General features: G+C 44.6%; 1 protein-coding gene across 6 annotated transcripts in view; it reads right to left on the bottom strand.

Annotated features, from left to right (window-relative positions):
- OSBPL2 (oxysterol binding protein like 2) overlaps positions 1 to 22153 on the bottom strand; it is a 133516-nt gene that overhangs the window by 53314 nt on the left and 58049 nt on the right. For all 6 annotated transcript variants that reach the window (XM_030213590.1, XM_030213592.1, XM_030213591.1 and 3 more), the window contains 3 exons: positions 18982 to 19116; positions 16553 to 16650; positions 15051 to 15233 (listed from right to left, as the gene is read on the bottom strand). In XM_030213590.1, coding sequence (XP_030069450.1) covers positions 15051 to 15233; positions 16553 to 16650; positions 18982 to 19116 — 416 coding nt within the window. The remainder of the gene's footprint in view (positions 1 to 15050; positions 15234 to 16552; positions 16651 to 18981; positions 19117 to 22153) is intronic.

Below are 22153 nucleotides of genomic sequence, written 5' to 3' on the forward strand. Positions count from 1 at the left end.
CAAAGGGGAGGAGGGAGGGTAGGTGAGAACAATCAGCCTGCTGTCCTCGGAGAACACCTGCTACAGGTATGTATCATTCACTTTCTCCGAGGACAAGCAGCCTGCTTTCTCACGAATGGAGTATCCCTAGCTCTCAGGCTCACTCAAAACAAGAACCCAGGTCAATTGAACCTCGCAACGGCGAGGGCATAACAGAGATTGACCTACGAAGAACAACTAACTGAGAGTGCAGCCTGAACAGAATAAAATCGGGTCCTGGAGGGTGGAGTTGGATTCAAACCCCAAACAGATTCTGCAGCACCCACTGCCAGAACCGACTGTCGCGTTGGGTATCTTGCTGGAGGCAGTAATGTGATGTGGATGTGTGGACAGATGACCACGTCGCAGCCTTGCAAATCTCTTCAATAGTGGCTGACTTCAAGTGGGCCACTGACGCTGCCATGGCTCTAACACTATGAGCCGTGACATGGCCCTCAAGAGCCAGCCCAGCTTGGGCGTAAGTGAAGGAAATGCAATCTGCTAGCCAATTGGAGATGGTGCGTATCCCGACAGCGACCCCCTTCCTATTGGGGTCGAAAGAAACAAACAATTGGGCGGACTGTCTGTGGGGCTGTGTCCGCTCCAGATAGAAGGCCAACACTCGCTTGCAGTCCAATGTGTGCAACTGACGTTCAGCAGGGCGGGTATGCGGTCTGGGAAAGAATGTTGGCAAGACGATTGACTGGTTAAGATGGAACTCCGACACCACCTTTGGCAGGAACTTAGGGTGAGTGCGGAGGACTACTCTGTTATGATGAAATTTAGTATACGGAGCATGGGCTACCAGGGCTTGAAGCTCACTGACTCTACGAGCTGAAGTAACTGCCACCAAGAAAATGAACTTCCAGGTCAAGCACTTCAGATGGCATGAATTCAGTGGCTCAAAAGGAGGTTTCATCAGCTGGGTGAGGACGACGTTGAGATCCCATGACACTGCAGGAAGCTTGACAGGGGGCTTTGACAAAAGCAAACCTCTCATGAATCGAACGACTAAAGGCTCTCCAGAGATGGCTTTACCCTCTACACGATAATGGTAAGCACTAATTGCACTAAGGTGATTCCTTACTGAGTTGGTCTTGAGACCAGACTCTGATAAGTGCAGAAGGTATTCAAGCAGGTTCTGTGCAGGACAAGAACGAGGTTCTAGGGCCTTGCTCTCACACCAAACAACAAACCTCCTCCACTTGAAAAAGTAACTCTTTTTAGTGGAATCCTTTCGAGAAGAAAGCAAGACACGGGAGACTCCCTCAGACAGACCCAACGAAGCAAAATCTACAAAATCTACACCCTCAACATCCAGGCCGTGAGAGCCAGACTGAAGGTTGGGGTGCAGAAGCGCTCCGTCGTTCTACGAAATGAGAGTCGGAAAACACTCCAATCTCCACGGTTCTTCGAAGGACAACTCCAGAAGAAGAGGGAACCAGATCTGACGGGGCCAAAAAGGCGCTATCAGAATCATGGTGCCATGGTCTTGCTTGAGCTTCAGTAAGGTCTTCCCCACCAAAGGTATGGGAGGATATGCATACAGGAGGCCGTTCCCCCAATGGAGGAGAAAGGCATCCGACGCCAGTCTGCCGTGTGCCTGTACTCTGGAACAGAACTGAGGCAGCTTGTGATTGGTCTGAGAGGCGAAAAGGTCCACCGAGGGGGTGCCCCACTCTCGGAAGATCTTGCGTACCACTCTGGAATGGAGCGACCACGCGTGTGGTTGCATGACTCTGCTCAGCCTGTCTGCCAGACTGTTGTTTACGCCTGCCAGGTATGTGGCTTGGAGAAGCATGCCAAACTGGCGTGCCCAATGCCACATCCTGACGGCTTCCTGACACAGAGGGCAAGATCTGGTGCCCCCCTGCTTGTTGATGTAATACATTGCAACCTGATTGTCTGTCCAAATTTGGATAATTTGTTAGGACAGCCGATGCCTGAAGGCCTTCAGTGCGTTCCAGACCGCTCTGAGCTCCAGGAGGTTGATCTGAAGATCTTGTTCCTGGGGGGACCACACCCCCTGGGTGTGGAGCCCATCGACATGAGCTCCCCACCCCAGGAGAGATGCATCCGTCGTCAGCACTTTTGTGGGCTGCGGAATTTGGAATGGGCGTCCCAGGGTCAAATTGGTCCGATTTGTCCACCAGAGCAGCAAATTGCGGCAACTGATGGACAGGCGGATGACATCTTCTAGATTCCCGGTGGCTTGGCACCACTGGGAACCTAGGGTCCATTGAGCAGATCTCATGTGAAGACGAGCCATGGGAGTCACATGGACTGTAGAGGCCATATGGCCCAGGAGTCTCAACATCTGCCGAGCTGTGATCTGCTGGGACACTCTGGTCTGGGAAGCGAGGGACAGGAGATTCTGAGCTCTCGCCTCGGGAAGATAGGCCTGAGCCGTCTGTGAATTCAGCAGAGCTCCTATAAATTCCAGAGATTGGACTGGCTGGAGATGGGACTTCGGGTAATTTATCACAAACCCCAGCAGCTCCAGAAGTTGAATAGTGCACTGCATGGACCGAAGAGCTCCTGCCTCTGAGGTGCTCTTCACCAGCCAATCGTCGAGATACAGGAACACGTGCACCCCCAGCTTGCGTACATACGCCGCAACCACCACGACACACTTCGTGAACACCCGTGGTGCAGAGGCGAGCCCAAAGGGTAGCACACAATACTGAAAGTGACGAGTCCCCAAACGGAATCGGAGATACCGTCTGTGAGCTGGCAGTATCGGAATACGAGTGTAAGCATCCTTTAAATCCAGGGAACATAGCCAATCGTCTTTCTGAATCATGGGTAAAAGGGTGCCCAAGGAAAGCATCCTGAACTTCTCTCACACCAGATACTTGTTCAGGCCTCTCAGGTCTAGGATGGGGCGCATCCCCCCTGTTTTCTTCTCCATAAGGAAGTACCTGGAATAGAATCCCTGCCCTTCCTGCCCGGGTGGCACAGGCTCGACCGCATTGGCACTGAGAAGGGCGGAGATTTCCTCTGCAAGTACCCGCTTGTGATGGGAGCTGAAGGATTGAGCTCCTGGTGGGCAATTTGGTGGGGTGGAGACCAAATTCAGGGTGTATCCGCAACGCACTATTTGGAGAACCCACTGGTCGGAGGTTATAAGAGGCCACCTTTGGTGAAAAACTTTCAACCTCCCACCGACCGGCAGGCCGTCCGGCACGGCTAGTTTGATGGCGGCTATGTTCCCATGGATCCAGTCAAAAGCTCGTCCCCTGCTTTTGCTGTGGAGGCGCAGGGGGCTGCTTAGGCGCACGCTGTTGACGGGAACGAGCGCGCTGGGACTGTCCCTGTGCCTGAGGAGGCCTTCGGGCCGGCTGGGTGTACCTACGCTTGCTGTAGGCGTAGGGTGCAGCCTACCAGGCCCGGGAAAAACGTCCACCTGCTGAGGTGGATGCTGAAGGCGCCCGGTGGGAGAGCTTGTCTAGAGCGGTTTCCCGCTGGTGTGGTTGGTCCACCAACTGCTCGACCTTCTCGCCAAAAATGTTATCCCCCCGGCAAGGGACATCCGCCAGCAGCTGCTGGGTATGGTTGTCCAGGTCAGAGGCAAGCAGCCAGGAGAGTCTGCGCATCACTATACCTTGGGCCGCAGCTTGAGATGCCACATCACAGGTGTCATAGATACCCCCTGGACAGGAACTTTCTGCACGCCTTCAGCTGCCTGACCACCTCCTGAAATGGCCTGGACTGCTCCGGAGGGAGCTTGTCAACCAGGTCCGCCAGTTGCCGCACATTGTTCCGCATGTGGATGCTCGTGTAGAGCTGGTATGATTGGATTCTGGTCACGAGCATGGAAGATTGGTAGGCCTTCCTCCCAAACGAGTCCAGAGTGCGAGACTCCCGCCCAGGGGCCGCCGAGGTGGTATCCCTCGAACTCCGTGCTCTCTTGAGAGCAGAGTCCACGACCGCCCGAGTCATGAGGCAATTGAAGCCGCATCAACTCTGGGTCTGAGTGGATTCTGTATTGGGACTCCGCTTTCTTGGGGATGGTGGGATTAGATAGTGGCTTCAACCAGTTCCGAAGCAGTGTCTCCTTAAGGACATTGTGCAACAGTACCGTGGAAGACTCTCTAGGTGGTGATGGATAGTCGAGGACTTCGAGCATCTCCGCCCTCGGCTCATCCACAGTAACCACTGGGAAGGGAATGCTGATAGACATATCCCTGACAAAAGAGGCAAAGGAGAGGCTCTCAGGAGGCGAGAGCTTCCTCTCCGGTGAAGGAGTGGGGTCGGAGGGAAGGCCCACAGACTCCTCTGAGGAGAAATTTCTGGGGTCCTCCTCCTCCCCCCACGAGGCCTCCTCCTCGGTGTCGGACATGAGCTCTCTCAGCTCAGACCGCAACCGGGCCCGTCTCGACTGCAAGGAACCACGTCCTCGAGGATGGCGTCGAACGGTGGACTCCCGCGCCGATGGGGACGAAGCTCCCTCCATCGACGTCGACAGGGACTCCACCTGAGTGGCGGTCAACACCGGTGCCGCAAGTGGCGTCGGCGGCCTCATCACCGGACCAGAGCCCACCGACGCCTCCATCAACGGCGCCGAGGGCGCAAGCACCCCCGGTGCCGGCAGAGCCTGGCACATCAGTCCTTCCAGGATCCCCTGGAAGGATGGCTCGGAGGCACTCGTCTAGGCCCGCTGTCGGGAAAGGCAGAGGGGCCAGTGTGGGCGCCAGTACTGGAAGCTGCTCGGGTCCAGGAGACAGTACCGAAATACCCGACGACTGGCGCAGCGACACCTCTTCGACCGAGGGGGAACGCTCCTCCCGGCACTGCCGCTTCCTGGGCGTCGAGTCCTCCCTCGATGTCCCGGAGCTGCCAGTCCCGTGCGTCGTGGGCGACCGATGACGGTGCTTTTTGGCCTTCTTCCGATGTCCGTCATCGGTGCTCCGCGGAAGGGACGAGGAGGAGGTGGAACCCCCAACGGCCTCGAGGTATCGGATCCGACAGAGTTCGGTCCCGATGGCCTTGAGCAGTGGGAGTGGCCGTGGCAGACTGCCCGCGCGGCCGCTCACCACTGCCGTCGCTGGCAGGTCGTCGCCGGGCCAAAGGTACCTGTGCTCTGGGGTCGATGCCATAGTCGGCACAGACTCCATCAACATCGGTACCGGCACCGAAGACCCGGCCGTCGACACCGATGCCGTCAAGGTCGACGTCGAAGGGCCGGCGCAAGTTCCAAAAAGACAGTCCCGAAGAACTTGCCTCGCAACCTGCATCCGCTTCCGTAAGCCGAGACACAAGGTGCACGTCTTGGAATTATGCTCCGGGCCGAGGCACTGGAGACACCAAGCGTGAGTATCGGTCTGCGAGATCTGCCGGCTGCACCAACCACACTTCTTGAATCCGCTCGGGACCTTCGAGGACATCGACGGAAAAAATCGCGTCGGCGAAGTCAAAATCGTTGATGGTGGCTGTGAAAAGCACGCCCGAAAAAGAAAAGAAACGACCGCGCGGCGACAAGGCCGCGACGACGTGCCCTCGCGACTAAAAACGACGAGGGAAAACTTCTCTACAATTTTTTTTTTAACACGAAGAGAAAAAGAAAAAGAAAACCGCGGGCTAGGTCGCAATCCGGTTTCCGGGGCTGACTAGGAGAGGGACGAAGACACATCTCTCTCCAGCGCGGAAAAGGAAAAACTGAGTGGGAACGGTCGCGCACGGGCGGGAAAACGGCCACGCATGCGCGGTGGGCGTGCCCTGCGTACGGGACATCCCGCTAAGTTTTTTTCCGGTCGGAGGGGGCTGCCGTGGACGTCAACCCAGTCGTGAGAACAAGCAGCCTGCTTGTCCTCGGAGAAAAAGGCATACGATATCATTTCAAGCCTATTTATAAAACTATTAAACATCCCTTTGCTGCCGAAGTATCTTTATTCTTTTGCTTTGCAGGAAGAGAAGGCTCTTATCTCAGTCCAAGGTCAGTAGTGGCTTGAAAAGGGAGTCATTACACCACGTGTCTTTTAGAACCACAGCCTTATGCTATGGAACAAGCTTCCTATTCCATTTTACTGTTCTGCATTCAGAAAATGCAGATTCTAGATGTAGCATTATGCTGACAAATTAGGAAATCAAAACCCTGAGGAGCAATTCTATAAATGGGTGCCATCTTTTTGATGCCCCAGTGCCACATGGAAAGAGCCTATTCCACTTTCAGTATACAATACTATCTTAAATAAGAGGCAATAAAGATATGCAAATAGAAGCAACAGAAATTTGACCCATCTTGAATAGAGGAAAATGTAACTGCACTGGGTATCAAAATCCCTCACACAGCCTCAATTTGATCAGAAGAATTACACCAACACTGACACCACAGTCCTGGATCCCTGAAGCAGCAACAGACAAAACACTGGTCACAGTCAGTGGGACTGTTGCTGCTGTATTGTCATTTTCTAAGATAAGTGATTTTTCTGGAATGTTTGTTTATGTCGATGACCAAGTTCATCCTTAGTCTGTGGCACCATCTTTTAGCAAGTAAGGACAAGGAGCCTGAGGCTTATTCTTTCCAGTACACAGAATGTTAGATTATGATTATGTTTATGCTTAAAGCGGAGCTGTGTATGTTTTGACATAGTACTTGGTAAGTGACACTCCACCTTGTCTGTTTTGCAGGGATTTCTTAATTTCATATGCTCCGAATTTTAAAAGCATTACATTTTTGATTAAAGGATTGGATTGTTTCTACAAATATTTTGTCTGGCTGTCTGCTAGAACATCACACATACACAAATTAATTCAGTAAGATTAGTACACTGTCACCAGCATGCAAAGTGAATAAAACTCTGTCACTGAAGAGTGGACACCAAGGGGCTGATATTTAGACTGTGGGAAGTAGCCAGACTGCCTCCCGCGGTCGGCACTAAACCTGGATATTCACTGCTGAACCAATATTCGGTGACTGGCAATGAACATCCAGGTGCTTTTTGGCCTATTAAATGGTTTTAAATATCAGGGGACAAAACTCCAACCCCTGCTTGTTTTTTTTTTTTTTTATTTATTTATTTATTTATAACTTTTAGATTACATACCAAAGCAAAGCTTTGTCAAGAAATAACACAATAATGTCAATAACAGTAATCATTATTTGGGAAAATCCCATAGGAAACTATTAGTCTACATAGTCCTCTACTTAGGGAGACTGAAATGAAACCTTACAAGAGGATAAGGATATTTAACAAAGAAATATAAAATTATAATACAAGTATGGCATCAGGTTGTCACTAATAAACACATACAGTCCGCTCTGTTGGATCCTTATGGCGGGTTAGGCAGCTTTGCATTCAAAAATGAACGAAGTTGCAAAGGCTCAAAGAAATGATAAGTCTTATTTTCATAAGAAACTACACATTTGCAAGGAAATCGAAGCTGGAACTTAGCTCCTATCTGTACTGTCTCTTGTCTCATCATCAGGAATTTTTTCCTCCGTTCCTGTGTGGTTCTTGATACATCTGGAAATAGTTGGAATCGTTCCCCCAGAAAAACCATAGAAGAGGTTTGTCTCAGATATTGCCTCAAGATAGCTTCCTTATCCGCCAAAAAAACAAAAGATACCAACAAAGTGGATCTATACTCAACCACTTCTTGTGATTGCTCGAGCAGCACGGATACATCTAAATGTTCCAAAACTTTTTCAGTAAGCTCATTATCTTTTTCCTTAGGTGCTCGAGCAGGAATCATATAAAGTTTTTGTATTGGGGGTGTTGAATAAAAGCATGAAAGAAGGGGAGTGGAAAGCTCCATGATTACAACAAGCTGTTTTAACAGTAAACTAAATCTCCTGAGGCATGAGAAAAGGGCATTAAAACATTGGCCAAAGGCACGGCTCCAGAAAGTATGTGGGATAAGGGAAAGCAGATGCGGCATGTTCTGCACATGATTAACAGCTTGTGGTATTCAGAGACTTGCACAGGAATGTTGTATGAGAGAATTAGTCAGATGCTAAAGAAGAACGGTATAAAAACAGAGTGGAACAAAGAAGTAGTAAGCATTCTGACTCCTTTGCCTTAAGCATTCTGATTTCGTTGCCTGTATATAGCATTCTGATTTCTTTGCTGTACATTGCTTTTTTTAATCATTCATTCTGACTTGTATATTGCTTATCAAGAAATGCTTCCTGAAATAGCCCATTGAGCTATTCAGTCAATTCTGAACCAAGAATAAACTTTTTATATTAAATAGGAAATTCGTCTGGCCTTTTCTACAAAAGTGGCGACCGCGGCAGGACAGAAGATTTATGCCGCATACGGAAAAGAGAAGGCGAGACGAATGACAAATTAAGTGTTTGTTGTTAATGAAAGTTTTTTACAGGATTGGATTTTGAGAGCAAGCGTTGTTTTAAGCCTGATTTCTGTGTACCACTGATTTGGGAGTGATCAACCTACTGACGTGGACATACAGGTGACGACTCCTGGGCTTGCTAAAGAGAAATAAGAAGACGCGTGAGTAAGCTTACATTGTGGACTTATTAGTAGTATATTTGTTTAGCTTTGTAGTTTTCTTTTTTGTATATTTTCTTTGTTTAATGCATTAGTATATTTTTGTAGGTTGTGGCTCTATAGGAGAAATTGTAATAGTCAGAATAAAATGGAAGGGAAAGGGGCAGATAAGAAAGAAAAGCCTCCTGTATATACTTTGTATTTAGATTTAAATAGTTCAAAAAAATGCACCCCTTTGCAGCATGTCATAGAATTATTCCCGTTAGAAAAAAAACAGATTGAAAAAATACATGAGAAATGGGTCAAATATGATGCAAACTGGTCTCAGTATGGATCGTTTGAAAAAATACAGCAAGAACATGAAAAGCAGCCTTTGGTTCAGCCTGAAGGTTGAGGAATGTCATCTGGTTTTGATTTCTCGGGTGTCTAGGCTACAGGTTAGAAGGTCGTATACTGGATAGCAAGCAAGCAGTGTTAAAAGATTGTTTAGATTAGTTTTATTAAATAAGTTCTTGATATTTAGATTTTGTCTTATAGGGAATTCGGATCTCTGCTTATTTTAAAATATGTGTTATTCTGTTTAATTAATAAGTTCTATTTCTTTATGTGGAAACTTTGTCTGACCCTTTTTTTAAGTGAGATTTCTGCAGTTTTAAGAGATCATCTGGTTTGAATTAGTCACAGTCCTAGCTAGTTTTGTGTGTAGGGCTAATAGGTGAAAGAGGTGATTTAAAATCTCTAATAACCTCTGAACAATATGATTTGTCAACATAATTTGAGGCTGAGGGACGGTTATGGGTTAGTCCCGAGACCGCAACAAAAACCAAAGGTAATCCTGTTCAAATTGACACCCAGACTGTCAAAGGCAATTTTTAGGGAAACCCATGTAGCTGCAGAGCTTGTGAGAATGGATAAAATCAAATGTGGGGAGTTACTAAAAACCTGTTGGAAGTTAACATCTCCCCTTCCCCCGTGACAAGGGAGGACCTACATCACTTGAGGATGTACAGAATTTGACAAAAGCAGGAACTCAATTGACTATTGGGGATTTTAAAGCTTTATGTGCAGCATCAGGTATCAGTATTTCTCAAAGTTGGGCAGCTATGATTAATCAAAATAATGAAGTAAATACACCAGTAGCTTTTTTATCAGGCTCTTTTAATCATGTGGAAAAGGGAATGAAAGAAATACCAAAGTTATTGACAGCTATTGTGGCAGCAGTAGGCAAATGGAGAGCACAAATGCCTTTTGTGCCTATTGTAATACATACCAACCACACGATTAAAACGCTGTTGAGCCCTAGCCAGACGGCACTGACAGCCACTAGATTTGGAAAATATCAAGCAGTACTTTTAGGACAAGATATAAGAATAATACCATTAACTAAAGAACAGAGAAATAAGATAGATCTGCTTTTTCCTGTCGATCAAGAGGGTGAGATCGATACTATAGAAATCCCTACATTTCACTGTCTTATTTTTGAACCCTTATCTGATGGGTTGATATGGTTTACAGATGGAGCTTGTGAAAGGACTGTTGCAGGCTTTGCCTGCGTGCAGGTAGATGAGAATCTAAGAAAGATAATGCAAGTACAATATAAAACCCCTCCTGACCATACTGCACAGCATGCTGAACATTTGGCCGTTATTACGGCCTTACAACACACTGATATGACTCAAAATGTCACTATATATACTGATAGTGGTTACGTTGCAAGTTCACTACAGTATCATATATTAAAATGGCAGTGTAGGGGGATGATAACCAGTGCAGGTAAAAATCTACAACATTACACATATTGGAAATTGCTGTTTGAAATTTTGGCAAGAAGGGAACGTGAAGGTAGAAAAACTGCAGTTGTGTGGACCCCGGCCCACACTGAAAGGCCAACCTTTGAGGCACTAGGTAATGCAATGGCTGATGAAGCAGCAACGGAGGTGGTTAAGCAAAGTGAAAAGATTTTGTATAATACTAGACAGACACAGGAAGGGCCACTTACAAATGTAGATAAGATTGAAATGTGGCAGCCAGAGGGACAGGAAAGTGAAAAATGGTTGAAGAGAGGATGTATGAAATTGGGAAGTGAATGGTTTAATGCAGAAGAAGGATTACCTTGTATGCCAATGAGTCAGGTGATTAAGGTATTAACTGAGTGGCATGCAACCATGCATTGGAATAAGGAAACAATGAAACAACAATTTGAGCAAAGATTTTGGACTTTAAAAATCGATAACCTGATTCAACAGGTTGTGCAGAATTGCATGGTATGTAATATTAACATACCTAAAAGAGGTCCTAAAATATCACCTGGGACACTTCCAATACCAGAAGGCCCAGCAAAAGAATGGTATATTGATTTCACTGATATGATTGTTCCAGTGCAGGGAAAAAGATATTTGTTAGTTTGGGTGGATGCTTTTTCAAGGTGGATAGAAGCATTTCCATGTAAAAGGGAGACAGCACATGAGGTGGTACAATGCCTAGTAACTCACATTATGCCAAGCCATGGGTGTCCGTCTAGAATAATTTCTGATAACGGGACACATTTTAATAACAGTGTTTTGAAAGAAATGGAAACGATTATGGGTTTAACACACAGGAAAGTATCAGTGTATCGCCCCACCTCCAATGGTTTGGTGGAGCGCTACAATGGCATTTTAAAAACAAAATTGAGAGTTTTACTAAAATCTCTCAATAAAGAAATGGTGGGAAAATTATATACATGGCTTGATGTATTGCCATTAGCATTAATGACAATAAGGGCCCAACCTAATGGGCGTACTAAATTGTCCCCATTCCAAATTCAGACAGGACGTCATTTCTTCCCGATGCAGACAGCAAGTACTGATAGCACAGCTCAGTACTGGCAAAAGCTACAACCAATGTTGAACCTGACGAGTGATATGATCCGAACAAATGTAGCATTACAGGCAAGGACTACTAATGATGTTTGTGCTTTTAAAGTAGGTGATCTAGTACTACGAAAGAACTTTACACATAAAACGTGGAAGGATCCTGTGTATGTAGGGCCTTTTGCTATCACGGCCCTTACTCAGACCGCTGCCCGTCTGGAAGGTCATACTTCTTGGATACACTTATCAGATATTCGACGAACTAATAATATTGAAATGGACAAAGAATAAACAAACATCATGTCCCTAAACATGATGGTATTGGGATGTTGTTGTTTGTTAATAGACAATGAACACATATAGACTTGTTACAGCGGCCAAGATGTTGAATTTGACTGATTGTATCATATGTGCCCACAACCTTGTCCTTGCCAGCTATGATGTATGGGACTACAATGATAAAATTGGGTGGGCACCGTTATCCCAATGATACCTGTGTAAGGGATGGTGGAAACCTTCATTGGACAAATGAGACTATTTATAAGCAAGCCTTGCTTACGGACGACATCATTTTGGTGTCTGATTAATAGTATGACAACTGGAAACATTCCCCCGATAAAGTGCAATTACACACACAATGTTGTAACAGGTAATTGGTCTATAGGAAGAAGTACAGTGATTATAAAGGTCACAGCCACCAAAGAAAAGTGTGGCAATAAAACAAGCTGCAATAAGACTTTAACTCAATGATATGTAACAACTGATGAATGTTAACACCTTGGAATATGCTTTTAATTTGTGTAATTTTTAATGCCACATCAGCTAATGAAAAATAAGAATGACAGTGTACTTCCCTTTGATGAAACTCACTGTCTGTATTCAAAAGAAATATAAATTTTGTACCCTAGTACAATTGAATCTGTTTAATGCTGTGTAACATGTGTATTAGCATGTTTGCAAAGATGTGCCAGGATGCTGCTTTTAAAATGATAATGGAAACTGAAATCAAGAATGAATAGAACTTTAATCTGTCAGCCAAAAATATTGAAAAAGCGTGCAGAAACTGAATGCCACAAACAGGGGGGAGGAGATTTAGAAGGGAGGTAAGGAAACAGACTGGAGCTGAAACAGATGTTTGAGTCCTGGAATACCAGGCCTCAAAGGGAGGATGTTGAATAAAAGCATGAAAGAAGGGGAGTGGAAAGCTCCATGATTACAACAAGCTGTTTTAACAGTAAACTAAATCTCCTGAGGCATGAGAAAAGGGCATTAAAACATCGGCCAAAGGCACGGCTCCAGAAAGTCTGTGGGATAAGGGAAAGCAGATGCGGCATGTTCTGCACATGATTAACAGCTTGTGGTATTCAGAGAATTGCACAGGAATGTTGTATGAAAGAATTAGTCAGATGCTAAAGAAGAACGGTATAAAAACAGAGTGGAACAAAGTAGTAGTAAGCATTCTGACTCCTTTGCCTTAAGCATTCTGATTTCGTTGCCTGTATATAGCATTCTGATTTCTTTGCTGTACATTGCTTTTTTTAATCATTCATTCTGACTTGTATATTGCTTATCAAGAAATGCTTCCTGAAATAGCCCATTGAGCTATTCAGTCAATTCTGAACCAAGAATAAACTTTTTATATTAAATAGGAAATTCGTCTGGCCTTTTCTACAGGGGGAAGTTTGTATCAGAATAATTGAAAGTTTCCTTCAGCAATTTATGAAACATGTCTCTTAATGGGGTGTATTTTACAAAGGGAAAGTTCAAAAACCTCAAATTTAAATTTCTAGCCCCATTTTCTAGATTTTCAATCTTCCTGTGCATCAAGTCCGCATTTTGGAACAGTTTACATTCTTGTTCTTTCAATGAAGAGATGGGGTAGTCTCACATTGCTTTAAATTACTAGCTTGAGAAGCCAAATTGTTCTGTAAAGATTCTATCTTTAAAGTGTTAGCTTGAGAGCTAGAAACAAAAGTTAAACATATTTTATGCAAGGATTCCATCGCCCCCCACAAAGACTCCAACGTCACCTTAGATGGCTTCTCTAGGGGTAGGAGTTGCAATGCAGGTCCCAGCTGTCGAACCGCCATCTCCTGTGCGGTTCGGGCTTCCACCTGGATGTTATCCATGTTGCCCCTACTCCTAGGGGTGGATGTTTGGCTCGGGTCTTCGCCGGAAAAACTCGGCGGGAACAGCGTAGCGTCGAGGGAGTGCTCCTTCCCCAAGACCGCAGCTTCGAATTCGGGCTGCTGGATGGGACTTCCTCCAGCGTCACTTCCTGCTACACGGGGCAAACGCGGGCTTCTTGGGCTGAGTGATAATTCACTTTCCTGGCCAAGGCTCCTCTCTGCCTCGGCTTGCGAGGCGCCAAATTAGCAACGGAGACAGTGAAATCTGTAATCGGAATTTGCCCTCGAGGAGGTATCGTGGAGGGTAAGGAGCTTTTACCTCCCCTCGTCTTTCCCTTCCTTTTGGGCATAGTTTAAAGAGGAAAAAAGAAAAATTTAAGGTAAGACCATCCGAGGTAGGATTATCACGTCTTAACCTGACGCCATCTTGGATCAGTCTCATAACCCCTGCTTGTTTTAGTATAAAATATTACCAAGAGCCTTGAAAACTATGCGCGACCACCTAAACTTCCGGAAAACACTAAAAACTAACCTGTTTAAAAAGGCATAACCAACCGATCCAACATAAATGCCTGATCTCTGCAACACATCAAAACTAAAATACGTAATGGACATAACGCAACTCCTAAACCTAACCCTTCAACTGTCCCCTATCCCTGATATGTTCTGTCTGTCCTAACCCTCATCCTTTACTTGTCCTGTCTGTCTGTCATAATTAGATTGTAAGCTCTATCGAGCAGGGACTGTCTCTCCATGTTCAAGTGTGAAGCGCTGCGTACATCCGGTAGCGCTATAGAAATAAGTAGTAGTAGTAGTCTTCCGATGTAGGATTCCCTAATGTGGCTGTGCCACATGAACTCTATCCTACCACATTGTATTTGTTTACACCGGAGTCTGCAAACGCCTCTCCGGTACTATGTAAGCCACACATTGAGCCTGCAAATAGGGTGGGAAAATGTGGGATACATATGAAATAAATAAAAATAAATAAAAAGACAAATAGAGCCATACAATATTGCAGGACATCGCAAAATGGGATACAATATTTTTGTATGTCTTTTCCTTTTTATACCAACTCAGACTGCATCCCTTTCTGGTTTGATTAACACTTGTATCGTGACGGTGACACAGGACATTAAGTGTCTATTCCTTCAGAATCCGTGCAATCACCATTTATGTCAGTCTCTTTAGCTAAAGCAAATCCATGTTTAGAATTTGAGTAACTAGAAGTCATCAGTAAATTTTATAATAAAATCAGCACAGACACACAAATATTAGATCTCGGGTTCAACAAGGAAGTATCAGTAGCTGTACCACCCATGGCCAAGCCAGCCCCCTCTTTATTCTGGATAACTGTTTTACCAGCTTCAGACACAATCCATTTACTACTGAGCCCATGCTTTAGTCACATAAAGCAATTACTTTTAATACTTTTCTATAAGCAGCTTTCTGCACCATATTTATGTATGTATATGTATTTTACACCCACATTTTTTATTCACAACTTCAGGAAGGCCTTTTAATTCATATCAATAGTTCACAAAGCTACAAAACGAAACTAAAAGACGATGTGATTTAGTTCAACTTGCTCCACTTACTTCTGAAGCTCTAATGTGATTGTCCCTCGAGGTTCTGCTTCAACACTTTTCCCCCAAAACTTCAGTTTGGGATAGATAGAGCCATGAAATACAAAATCTTTACTGAGGCCTTCTGCGTAAAAAGCACTGATTGGTGGGTGGTGGCTGACCTGTTCAGAAATAAACCTAAACCCCAGATCTTCCCTACAAAGAAAACAAAAACAAACAGTGAATATATGGCAATAAACTCCCAGAACTTCCTGTTTCTGTCTTCACAAAATAGCAACAGACTGTCAAAGTGGTGCTCATGGCCCTGAGAGAAAAGCAAAACCCAAAATCTTGTTGAGTGCTGCCTTGTCACTCATCTTGTGTCTTCAGGTAACTAAGGGTCACGGATATTCAGCTGGCGGCAATCAGCATTTCACTGACCGCTGCTGGTGTTAAACCCGAAAATTCAGTGCCGGACCATGTCCAGACACTGGCACTAAATTTGGGGGTTTCCAGAGCTAGCTAAAGCACAGCTGATTAAGTGTGATATTCAGAACTTAACTGGCTCTGGGTTATCACTTAAAGATAGGACCACATAAAAGTCAGCTCTACTTACGCAGTTAACCTGGCTGGTTAAGTGCTGAATATTGGCACTTAACCTGCCAAGTGCCGACTCTGCCCCCAGAATGCCCCCCAAATAGTTTTCAGTTCAGCCCTAAACAGCTATTTTCAGTGGCAATAACCAGTTAAGTGCCACTGAAAATTAGCAGTTAGCCGTGAGCAGGAGATTTAACCAGCCAGGAGCTGTTTCTGGCTAGTTAAATCGCTCTGAATATTGATCCCTACATTTTCTGGCTCTTTAATACAATACTTGAAAAAACGGGCAAGCCAGAGAGACAAACAGCCATGATAGCGTGCAGGACTAAAGTTTCAGTAAATGAGAACGGAATTAGAAAAAATTCATTAGGAGAACAGACAACTGTCATCAGTGCTGCAAGCAAACATAACAATTCTTTTTAAAAACAAAGGGGCCATTTTGCTAAGCTGTACTTGTGAATGGACTTAGCGTGCCCATACACTAAGCCCATTTTTTAATATGGCTGTAAAATAGGAATTTTTCTGTTTGCTGAATTTCTGGTCATGCGATTATGTTAGGATTCAGAAAAGAGAAGTGGCCCAGTGACTCCAGAGAGGGAAGGGAAGGCATAGGGGTGATGACAATGTGCTAGCTGAATAGTGCTTCCATACCCATTCTCTGCCCCGACACACTCCCGCCCAAAAAAAAGTTATTTTTTTAAACCACATGCAAATGACAAACTCAGAATGCTATTTAGCAGGTCTTGAACTAGGTCATTTTCCCTGCATTAAAGACCTCTAAATACTGTTTCAGAAACAAACTATTGGAATAGTGGATTACATTTAATTCTATCAGACAACATGTTTACTATATTCAGATCTGTTTAGAATTAGGAAGGTGAAGGATTTTCCTCTTGTACACACCAGAGCACACATTAGATGATGGAACGCGATCTCACCTTGTCAGTTCATATGTTTCTCCCAGCAAAGGGTTGAAAGGTTTGCCTGTTCTCTCCCACTGTGAAGCTACAGCAGAAACTGCAAACGCAGCTACAGTCTGTAATACACACATCACATCACAAGAGCACTAGTTACACACATCAGAATCAGTCATCTTACTAATAAACAGAGAGATGACAGTCTAAGACAGTGCTGTGCATGAGAAATTAGGTGTGGTCCAGGTATTTGTCCCAGAGGGTTTACACTCTAAGAATGAATTAAGTCAAATTACTTGTTCAGGGCTATACAATGCTTGATGAAAATAGGAATCAAACTCAGATTTCCCGATTTCACGTCCATAGAGGTTAAGCAATAATTTGCATTCAATTTAACATGATTTAAGAAGTGATGGGGTAATTTTTTTAAACTATGCATTTTAGAACCAGTTCTATCGGTACTTTTTTTCTGTAGACTTTGCCCCAATTTTCAAAGCAGAGGCATGTGTGTACTTTCACATTGAAAACAGGTAAAATACAGACTACCTGTGGACAGTTGTATCTTTCAGTACTTTTATTTCACAGAAAAATAATGCACATAACATGGGCAGATTGGATTTGTCAATTATCTTTCTGAACCCAATCACACTCCCAGGAATGCACTAGAGAACGCAAACACTTTACATAAGTTTTGCCATACTGGCACAAACCAAAGGTCCATCGAGCCCAGAATCCTGTTTCCAACAGTGGCCAATCCAGATCATAAATACCTGGCAAGATCACAAAAAAGCTCAAAAGATTTTATGCCACCACAAGTGAAGACAACTTTCAGATAGTCAATTTACACACGTCAATGTCTCTGAACATTGTTTTCTGTAACTAACTTTATATTTTGGTTCAAAATGTGAGTGAAGTGGCTTAATGGTTAGTGCAGCAGGCTTTGATCCTGGCATCCTGGGTTCAATTCCCACTGCAGCTCCTTGTGACCCTGGGCAAGTCACTTAGGGGGGCCTTTTACAGAGTGCATGCCATTTCTGGAGGGAACCCCCCCCCCCCTCCAGAAATGGCTTGTGTGGCAAAAACCCAGCAGAAATTAGGCTACCACCGGCTGAGCACATAAGCCCTTATCGCCATCTCAGTGGGTGGCGGTAAGGGCTCCCCGATGCACGGCCACACAGTAAGCGTTATCTCACCAAGTGGCCATTATTTTTTGAGTGGGGGGAATGGCCTTTTACCGGCTGCGGAAAAAACAGCCCTGGCACACAGGAAAAATGGCCCCCACCACTAGTGCAGGGCCATTTTTCCCAGCAGCTTGGTAAAAGAACCCCTTAACCCTCTGTTGCCTCAGGTACAAAACCCAAGATTGTAAGCCATCTAGGGACAAAGTACCTGCTTATAATGTGTGATTGTCCTCCACCTTGAACTTGATGGTTAAGCGGATTATAAATGCCAAAAATACATTTAAAAATCTATTTCCATTTAATTTCAGTACATTCAATATGACATAGTATTCAATAAAAGAGACTTCATAAAAATAACAGAGATTTCAGGTGATTTGATGTGCCAGGGTTATACTCCACGGCATTGAGCTTCATGTAACAAGCCTCAGTGGCCGGAACAGTGACAAACAGCTAGTTAGCACACAACATAAGAAAAATCAATTTCTGAATTTATTTCAAAAGGGACCAATCAAGAACCTAAGGATGGCAGTGATTCAATTACTATGTAATCACTATGTTCAACATTAAAATTAAAAAACATACATATAGTTACCCAGAAAAATTTGTTGCCCATCATTTCTAGGCAGCACTGGTAAGAAGTTCAATACATTCAGACTGCTGTTCTCTACATAGACTACTCCAATCTTGCATTTTATAGCTATGTTGATGCAAGAATTCCCATTACAAAAATGAGGATGTTATAATGCCTTTATATCACTCCATGGTGCGACCATACCTTGAAAACTGTGTGCAATTCTGGTCACGATGAGGCATATTTTCAAAGGACTTAGACTTACAAAGTTGTATAGTAACGTATGGAACTTTGTAAGTCTAAGTGCTTTGAAAATGAGCCCCCATATCTCAAAAAGATATAATGGAATAAAGAAAAAAATGCAATAAAGAAATGAAATAAATAATGAAATAAATAGACAAATAAATATTTGTCTTAAATGATTGATTATACACTGTGTGGTTGCCTATATGTGACTGTACTTTATATGTTAGGTGGATTTTCAACGGCCACTAGAGAAATTAACCCTCATTTTTGCAAGATAGCATTATAGGTGGCCTTGTGATTGGCTGGGATTAAATTTCACTTTCTAGATTTGGAAGTACTTTACAGACATACTTCAGTGTGTTTCATGCAGAGACAAAGGAAGTAGTGATGGAAGGAGAATCTGCCCAAGCCACAGCTGAATTCTCATGTGCACCTGGCAAAGGGCTACCACATACCTGCATTCTTGCCACAGGGTCTGTGAGAGCGCAGGCCTTATTAATGAGGTATATGTGCTCCATGTATTCAGTTATTCGTTGAAGGAAACTCAGGGGTTCATTGAAAATAATAGGCATTGTAATTTTAGACAGTTCCTGAAGAATACAAAAAGTGAAGGGAGTTACAACTTTTATGGCTTCAAAAGGTGCTGAACAGTAAAACAAATGGCTCCCCTTCTCCATGCCCTCCTCTCCCCTTGGTCACTGGCAGGATTCTCTATTCAATACTGAGCAGTTATTTCAGAAGCAAACACTATACTGCATGTTCTATGTACCATGTACAGACTTTATTGTGAAGACTTTCCACTTGAGATTCCTTAAGCCAGGGGTGGGCAATCACGGTCCTCAAGATTTCCACAATGAATATACATGAAATTGATTTCATGTACTGCACTGCTTCTATTGTATGGAACTAGATCTTATGCACATTTATTGTAGAAATCTTGAAACCCCGACTGGATTGTGGCCCTTGAGAACCATGGTTGCCCATCCCTGCCTTAAGCAGTAATTCCACAGTTTTTGTAAGGCCCTACAGTCTATCATGCCAAGAAGACCATCACCAGATGCAAATAGCCTAACTGTGATGTCAGAAAAGACGCAGAACAGGTAGCATGACTGATCCGGTGGCCTGTCTCAGCCAAGGGGACTCTTCACTTAATAGGGATGGCTTTGAGCTCACTACTGTGATTTCAAGATAAAGGAATGAAAAGTAGGTGAACATTTCCTATAAGCTGGAAAAATTAAAACCAAAAATCCTCTTTTATGGTTTGTCTCTCCTTGGGTTCTGACTTCTCTCCCTGTTCATACTACTGAGATGTTCTGCACCATACCAGTGTTGCTGAGGTTCCTTTAATCATCTGCACTCTATCGTTCCTTGGTATTCACTCCCAGTCCTCCCAAGCTCCTAATGGTCAGGCTTTCAAGAAATCCCTTATGAATATGCGTGATAAAAATTTGCATATCTACCACCTCCTTGTATGCAAATCTCTCTCATGCATATGCACACAGAGATAACTTGAAAACTTAACCTGCTGGCAGCCCTGAAAAATTAGGAGTGACTACCAGTGCTTTAGAGAGAAAATAACCCAAGCAGCAGCATTCAAGAGTGATTGTTCTCACACACAAGTAATACAAAGAGCAGAAATGCTGAATGAGTACAAGAAAAACAGAAAACCATTTTATATTAAACTAGGAAAAAGGCCCGTTTCTGACACCAATGAAACGGGCGCTAGCAAGGTTTTCCTCGGAGTGTGTGTGTTTTACAGAGTGTGTGTGAGAGTGTGTGTGACAGAGTGAGAATGAATGTGTGAGTGTGTGTGACAGAGTGAGACTGTGTGCGAGAGTGTATGTGTGAGAATGAGAGTGTGTGCCAGGGGCCCCCTCTCACCCAGTTTCAGGGTCCGCCTGCGCCCCCCTCCCTCCCCGTTTCAGGGTCCGGCCCCCTCCAAGTTCCAGGGTCCGCTCTCCCTCCCACCCACCCACCCAGTTCCAGGGTCTTCCCCCCCCCTCTCCCCCTCCCTCCCAGTTTCAGGGTCACCCCGCCTCCCTCCATCCATCCGAGTTTCTGGGTGCGCCTGGCCCCCCCCCTCCAAGTTCCAGGGTCCGGCCGCCCACCCTCCAAGTTGTAGGGGCCGCCCACCCTCCCACCCAGTTCCAGGATCATTGCCCCCCCTCTCTCCCTCCCTCCCAGTTCCAGGGTAGTTGCTCTCTTCTTTCCCTCCCCTCCATCCACCCACCTGCAACGTTGTGAAGCTGACTCCGTAGCTTCATTGAAGGGTTCGTAATTTTCGTCAGGTTCGTCACTCTGAAACCATCTGTCAGCCCCGCCCTCGCGCCTCTGATAGGTCTGCCGCCCTCGACGTCGAAACGTGATGACATTGAGGCCGTCAAAACGTGATGACGTCGAGGGCGGCGGACCTATCAGAGGCGCGAAGGCAGGGCCGAAAGAGATGGTTACAGAGCGACGAACCTAACGATCCTTACAAACCCTTCACTTCAAGCCACGGAGTCAGCTTCAGAACTTTGAAGGTGCCTTTTATTATAGTAGAGATGTAATGGTAGGTTTTCCCCTGTAAAACTAATATAAAACTACTTTTACACTGGCAATACCTGTGCAAAACTTTTGAAACAGACATGCCATTTTTAATCTAAATTTTAAAAAGGAAGACAATTCCAGAGGATGCACCAGACTATTACAGAAAGCTGTAGCAAATGGGCTCATACAAATGAAAGCAGAACTCGAATCTGAACATGTGTGGTGAAGCCCACAAACCAAGCCAAAGACCTGTTTTTAGAATTGTGTGCCATCCTCCTGTCCAGGCACTTAAAAGAGTTCAATCCCTGATAATGGAACTGCAAAGCCTTTCCAATGAAGTACAATATGAGCATGGGAGCAAAAAGTCTGAGGCAGCATTTTATAGCAAAGGAGTTTCACTCAGAATTACACAGCTCCAGAGAGCATCTGGATCAGTAGGAGAAAGCAAACAGGAAACAAGCTAACCACTCCCAATGCCAGCAGAGGACAAGCTACCTAAAATGCTCAAAGCTTATGAAGCTAGAAGGATCAAAGCATCCTGGGTAGGATACTGTCCCTCTCTAACCTTATGTTATATGTAATGACATTGCACCTGAAAGCACAGAGTGTTCTAATGATGCCCAGCCATTATTTGTAAGGTAAAGTAGTCAGTCCCATACTGAATATTGTTTTTATCTGAACTCTGACTGACTTGGTTCAAGATAAGGTTAAGCTATCTGTACTAGGGCTGGGTTTGTTTTAATAAGCATATTTTATGAAACCAGCAATGGAAAAAAAAAAGTTCACATGGTCACCATGCCTTTTCTCTTTCCATTCAAGGTACAACCCAGCCTAATAAACTTGAAAACAGACATGACCTCTGAAAAGGAATGCACTTAGAAGGAAAACCAAGTGGCCCAAATTAAGAAGAAACTAAGGAAAAAATGAAGTGTGAAGATCCAGGAGCAAAGCAAAGAAATCCAAGCTAAAGCAAATTCCAGAATGTAGGGGCTCCCAAACTGCTGCAAATTTTCGGTTTATGGCTTCCAGCTTCCTTGTCCTATAAATTGCTACTACAGGACTCACTTTTTAATAAGGAAGAAAAAAAAACTCAAAACA

Source organism: Microcaecilia unicolor, chromosome 8 (genome assembly GCF_901765095.1).
Source record: "Microcaecilia unicolor chromosome 8, aMicUni1.1, whole genome shotgun sequence".
In the NCBI taxonomy this organism is placed as follows: domain Eukaryota; kingdom Metazoa; phylum Chordata; class Amphibia; order Gymnophiona; family Siphonopidae; genus Microcaecilia; species Microcaecilia unicolor.